General features: G+C 39.4%; 1 protein-coding gene across 1 annotated transcript in view; it reads right to left on the bottom strand.

Moving 5' to 3' along the window:
* Positions 1-393: 393 nt before the first annotated feature.
* The window catches only part of tm7sf2 (transmembrane 7 superfamily member 2), a 16,091-nt gene continuing 9,549 nt past the window's right edge, over positions 394-6,935 (bottom strand). The window contains exons 11-12 of the mRNA XM_020600515.1: positions 6,643-6,765; positions 394-779 (exon numbers count right to left, since the gene is read on the bottom strand). Of these exons, the coding sequence (XP_020456171.1) occupies positions 619-779; positions 6,643-6,765 (284 nt within the window). The 3' untranslated portion in view covers positions 394-618. The remainder of the gene's footprint in view (positions 780-6,642; positions 6,766-6,935) is intronic.

Here is a 6,935-nt window from a genome sequence, read left to right as displayed (position 1 = left end):
TCCAGTCCTACCCTTTGGAAAAACTTTAATTACATAGACGTGGAAAAGAAAACAATGTGTTGTGGAAAAAGATGGGGAGAAATGCGGCCACAAAATCACACAAAATATGTACTGGATGTATTCTTGAGTCTATAAGGTAACAATAATATAATAAGATAACCTTGTTTGAAATGAGTTTGCTAAAAGAAACTTTTGGTTTCCTCGATACTACTAGGTACTTATACTATATTGACTGTGTTAGATAGAATTGCATTACTAAAAAGAGACTAAAATACAATTTTCATTGACTAAAACTAGACTAAATGTCATCAGTTTTCGTCGACTAAAACTAGACTAGACTAAAAAGAGTATGAATGTGACTAAAACTAATAAAAACTAAAATAACAGCTTCACACAAAGACTAGACTAAAACTAAAGTTAAAACAGGCCGCCAAAAACAACTCTACTTACAAATCAAAGCTGATTACAATTGTCAGCCCCCTGCAGATTCCCAGTAGCAGCACCGGTTATTATGGATCCATACAGTCAAGGACACACTACAGTTACATTTTATTGCTAGGTTTGTATGTAGGATATCGTGTGACTCTTTGGTCCTGTTCTACCCATCCGCGTTCCTGCTCAGTATATATAAGGGAAGATCCTGTAGGGCACATGTTGACAGTAGGTGTCCCATGCTAGTCCATATTTGGCCCTACACTGTCTCTCATCTCGGGCCTCTCGGTGAATCAGCAACACGGTGAAATATATGACATAGAAATAAGGCAGAAGATGTGAGAATCCTAAAGAAAAGAGATGCATATATAAGCAGGAGGAAACAAGTATAAATTATTTAAAAAACAACAGAAAGTCAAAGAAAACTATAAGAAATGTATGGTTCTCTGATAAAACTGTGAATTTGAAATGACTATCAAAATAGAGCATTATTATTGACATCAATGTTTAATGATGTGAATTAATCAAGAGCACATCAGCCTCTGCAAACAGTAAAACACTGTAATAATGATTATTTGAACAAAAGCACTGCAGTGAATACCAGTATGATTAAGCTCACAATGTTTTAAGTGTTCATTCATCTCAGTGGTTATTTTTTCAGACCGCACATTACAGTGATTTGAGCAAATACTTTTGTGTCTCTCAGTCTTAATTTTGTCTCCACACCATACTTTCCATGTTCAGTGTCAGACTCCGGAGTTTTCTCTGGACCCCTACCCAATCTGACCAGTGATGGACATGTTTAGCTGCATGTTGTCATTCAACCACTGGTTGTCTACGTGGTGCCCGGAAAACAACATGGGCTTCATAGACAACTGGAAAACATTTTGGGGAAAACCTGGTCTGATTAGCAGAGACAGCATCCATCCCACTTTGGATGGTGTGGTTCTCATATCTAGAAATCTGGACGAGTTTATTTTACAACCTAAATTATGACAATCCACAGTTAAGACTAGGACGCCGGGTCACAGTTTACACGCCTCTCTGCAGTCTCACTGCAGCTGCTACCCAACCAGAACTCCCAGTAACCCATAGAGACTGTGTCTGCCCTGCGACCACCTAAATTAAATAAATCAAAAATCAACTGAAGAGGAGTTATTCATAAGAAACTAATTAAAATTAAGATGACTCCTCTTATAGAACAAAATAACAGGACAATCATTTGTGGCCTATTAAATATCAGATCTCTCTTGTCTAAATCTCTGTTAGTGAATGATTTGATAAGTGAACATCACATAGATTTATTGTGTCTTATTGAAACCTGGTTACAGCAGGAAGAATATGTCAGTCTAAATGAATCCACCCCACCTAGTCACAGTAACTGTCACAGGTGTGGCAGCAATTTTCAACTCAAGCCTATTAATCAACCCTAGACCTAAACATAGTTATAACTCATTTGAAAGCCTCACTCTGAATCTCTCACACCCAAACTGAAAAACTCAAAAGCCTGTTCTATTTGTTATTGTTATTGAGTTTTAACTGAATTTTCAGACCTTGTCTGATTTAGTGCTTAGTACAGATAAAATAATCATAGTGGGCGACTTTAATATTCATGTAGATTCTGACAATGACAGCCTCAACAATGCATTCTGTTCATTAGACTCAAACTGTAAATACATCCACTCACTGTTTTAATCACACCCTTGATCTTGTTCTGACATATGGCATCAAAACTGAACACTTAATAGTTTTTCCCCAAAACCCTCTTTTGTCTGACCATTTTCTAATAACTTTTGAATTTCCATTAATGGATTATACTCTATGTGGGGAACAATTCCACTACAGTAGATGTCTATCTGACAATGCTCTTGCTAAGTTTAAGGAAATAATTCCATCTTTATCTACTTCAGTGCCATTTGCCAACACAATGGAGGGCGGCCACCTTAACTTTACTCCCACACAAGTCGATAATGTTGCTGATAGCGCTGCCGCCTCCCTGCATACAACACTTGATACTGTTGCCCCTCTGAAAAATAAGGCAGTGAAACAGAGGAGGCTAGCCCCATGGTACAGCTCGCAGCTCCACTAGCTAAAGCAGGCATCACAAAAGCTGGAAAGGAGGTGGTGCTCCACTAAGTCAAAAGAGTTTTTCTTAGCTTGGAAAGCTAGTTTAATAACATATAAGAAAGCACTCCTTAGTGCCAGAACCGCATATTTACTCATCATTGATAGAGGAAAATAAGAACAACCCCAGGTTTCTTTTCAGCACTGTAGCCAGGCTGACACACAGCCACAGTACTGTTAAGCTTAATATTCCCTTAGATCTCAGCAGCAATGAATTCACGAGCTTCTTTACAAATAAAATCACAACTATTAGAGAAAAATTAATCAGATCCTTCCCACAACTCTCATAGACACGTCATCAAGTACAATGGGTTTAGAAACATCTGTAAGACCTCATTTATGACTACTTCTCTCCCACAGATATCTCAGAGTTTACCTCAACAATTGCTTCATCTAAATCAACATGTCTCTTAGACCCCATCCCGACCAGGATGCTCAGACATCTTGCCCCTAATCAGCACGTCCATATTAGATCTGATTGACCTTTCTCTATTAACAGGCTCTATTATACAGGCTTTTAAGGTTGCAGTAATTAAACCTCTACTCAAAAAGCCTACTCTTGACCCAGGTGTCCTAGCTAATTATAGACCAATATCCAATCTCCTGTTTATTTCTAAAATCCTTGAAAAAGCTGTTGCAAAGCAGTTATGTGACCACTTGCACAAGAATGATTTGTTTGAGGATTTTAGAGATCATATCTCTCCCATATTAGCTTCTCTCCACTGGCTCCCTGTAAAATTCAGAATAGAATTTAAAATCCTTCTCCTAACATACAAAGCCCTTAATGACAAGGCTCCATCGTATCTTAAAGACCTCATAGAGCCTTATCATCCTAACAGAGCACTTCGCTCTCAGAGTGCAGGTTTACTTGTGGTTCCTAGAGTCCACAGAAGTAAAATGGGAGGCAGAGCCTTTAGCTATCAAGCTCCTCTTCTATGGAACCAGCTCCCAGTCTCAGTTTGGGAGGTGGACACCCTCTCTACCTTTAAGATTAGACTTAAGACTTTCCTTTTTCATAAAGATTATAGTTAGAGCTGGATCAGGTGACCCTGAGCCTTCCCTTAGTTATGCTGCTATAGGCCTAGGCTGCTGGGGGGCCCATGATGCTCTGAGTTTCTCTCCTCTCTTCCCCTCCCCTCTCTTCTCTCTACATGCATCTATATGCCACCATTACATGTCACTAACTGTGTGTCTCCTCTCTCCCTGTACCTTTCTGCAGGTTGCCCTGGCTCAGGAGCTCTACGCTTCTGATAAGCAGTCAACGGCCACATCAACCTGACCAGTGTTTGATTGTTGTGTTTGTTGTGTCTTGTTGCTTTTCTTTTCTTTTCTCTCTCCTCTGTCCACTCACCCCAACCGGTCAAGGCAGAAGGCCGCCCACCAAGAGCCAGGGTTGGTGTAAGGTTTCTTCCAGTAAAGGGAGAGTTTCCTCCCCGCTATCGCCAAGTGGCTGCTCAAGGGGGATTTGTTGGGTTTTCCTCTATAATAATAGTGATAATAGTAATGTCTAGACCTTACTTTGTAAAGTGTCCTGAGATGACTTTTGTTGTGATTTGGTGCTATACAAATAAAATTTGAATTATTTTAGCCTTGTCTTTGATCAGTTTTCCCCCTCTACCTACCTGCTCCACCCACACTCACATGCCTCCCATCTGTCACCTACTCAGTATATAAGCCAGCAGCTTGTATTCATTCTCTGCTTGACTGTCCACATAGCAGCATCTTTTATAACTCTGCCATCTCAGCATTCCTGTTCCTTCCAGCCTGCCCTGTTTGGACTGTTGGACTCAGTTTTATTTGGACACTTTTATTTTTTATCTGGTCAGTTATCTTCCCTTTGTTGAACCTGGTGGATTTAGCTGTGCATGGACATTAACACAACGTTGACAATATAAGCTCAATTCCAATCTTTTTGTCAGATTCTCTCTCTTAGTGTTGATGGTTCACATTCATGTTTGTAAGTGAAACATATTCAGCTCAAAATTTTACACTGTTACCCTCTTAAACTGCCTCTCATGCACAGATTTAATTGAATGTGAGCTGCATAGCACAATAAAGTCATTTTGTGCAACAGTCAAACTGCACAATTTCCTCAACAACTGCTTGTTTACAATATGTTCCTTCGAAGTTTCTGTGATCAGAAGCTTCTCTAGAAATGTTCAACAAATGTGAAATATCCTCTCTCCCCACTGACCCCCATTGTTGCTGTTGCTCTCCTCCTGTTTATTTTTAACAGACTATGATGGGCTGACAATGGATGATGACAACAGGCAATAAACACATGCACAGGGGAGTGAGATGTTGAAAAAACCACAACAATTCTAATCTGACAGTTCTGCAAGCATTTGTATAATCAGATATCAGATATGAATCGATTCTGAGACCACATGTGCAAGTGACCCTGATCTGATTTGAAAAAATCCAATTTGGTTTGTGTACACATCAATGAGAATATCAGATCTTAGTCATTTGGAGGAGAAAATAATCTGACTTGAGCTACTTCAGCATGTAATCTGAACACAGTGTAAGTTTGCTTTCTGGATCTGCCTGTACTGTTTGACTCCCTCAGCAGTACCTGGCATTACACTCACTTGTGCTTTAGTTTGCCTGCTTCATATTTGCAATTATACTTACTATGTTCGTGCTGTTGTACTTACATGAGCCAGACATCTTACCTGCATTGTGTATTTACCTGAGACAATCATCTGGCTAGCACTTACCTCTATCAGTCATCTTGCCTGTATTTTGTGCCATATATGACACTGTTGATTCGTCACCAAAATTACTTAATTTCTGGTCTACATCTCAAGTTTTAAAATGTGAGAGTCAGTGTTTCTTCAGTGAGATTCTACATTATGACCACTGTTCCTCTTTGTCAGTGCAGCTTTTCATCTGTCCACAACATGCTAGTTTGTGAATTCTTTGCTGCATCAATTAAGGCAGAAATGACTGTATATCTCAATTACAAAGGCAGCTACACAAGTGAGTCACACCAAGTTGAATACCAATGAGAACCATGTGTCAGCTGTAACAAAAGTCTGACAGTCACCATTTCAGGAAGTGACTTTTCAAGGGAATATAAGGTAGTTTATAGAGGAACAAAGACAGATTGTTGCTGACTTTATTGTAGCTGCATCAGTTGCAACCATTATAATGATTAAATAAGGACAGACAAATGTCAGTAAGTCAGTAATGGAAACTGTATAATTATAATTAGTGAAAGCTAGCACAGAATGGCTATTGGATTTGTGATCTCAGTTGCTTATTTTTAGCCATGCTAACTGCTCTATGCTGGTCTGTCCATGGTTAGTCCATCACTTTGGGCCAGACTATATCTGGTGAGTTACAAAAATAAAGTAACGTACTTTTCCTGCGTAATTAGTGAAGTAATAGAAATACTTCAATAAGTAATTTGCACGAGTAACTGATTACAGTTTTCAAGTAAATTACAAAATGATGCAAACATGTCAAACTACGAAGGTGAACATGGTGAATAATATGCCTGCTAATCATCAGCATGTTAGCATTGTTACTGTGACCATATTAGCATTTAGCCCAAAGCACCACTGGGCCTAGGTACTGCTTCATAAAGCTGCATTCATGGCTGTTACCATTATACTTACTGTGTTCCTGATGTTGTACTTGTATTGTTATGAAAACCAGGCACTAATATTGAATAGCACCTACGTTCTAAAAGACACTTGGAAAGATATTCTTTTAATACTGAAAACCTTTTTTTGCCTACCCAGTGTACAGATGGAGAATAGTGACCATAGGCTCCACTGAGAGGTGCATACACAATCCTTAAAATGTGTTGCCGCCCAGCTAGGCTGCAGGCACAAGTCACAGTGAAGTGATATATGCTTCAGATCAAACCTGAAATGTGTTTTAGGTCATGTCATTAGAAATGCCAATGCATCTATCTATTCTAATGATAGATATGATGGATATCATCAATACTGAGCCTGACAATCTATTAACTATACCTTCATCGACTTTTTCTCCTGAAGTCTGTCTGCAAATCTGTTACTTTGGTGAACAAGCCTTGTTAAGAAAAGTCCTGTGAGGGCTTTTAATCTGTCTTACCACATGGAAGGGACCATGCAAGGGCCATGAGGAGGTCACCCAAGTAATTGGGATGACGCACGAGACCCCACCAGCCAGATACCAGCAGCCGCTTCCCTGTTGCTGTGCCGATGGTCTCCAGTCCTATAAGGGAGTGTGGAGAAAAAAACATATTTCTGAGTAAAATTTGCAAGTCACTCTAAAGATTAACTAGCCATCTCCTCCTGTTCACATACAGTGGGTACGGAAAGTATTCAGACCCCCTTAAATTTTTCACTCTTTGTTATATTGCAGCCATATGCTAAAATCATTTA

The sequence above is a fragment of the Monopterus albus genome, unplaced genomic scaffold (assembly GCF_001952655.1).
Source record: "Monopterus albus unplaced genomic scaffold, M_albus_1.0 scaffold47.1, whole genome shotgun sequence".
NCBI classification, from domain to species: domain Eukaryota; kingdom Metazoa; phylum Chordata; class Actinopteri; order Synbranchiformes; family Synbranchidae; genus Monopterus; species Monopterus albus.
The sequence above is the reverse complement of the archived record's forward strand: the minus strand, read 5'-3'. Positions and strand labels throughout refer to the sequence as shown.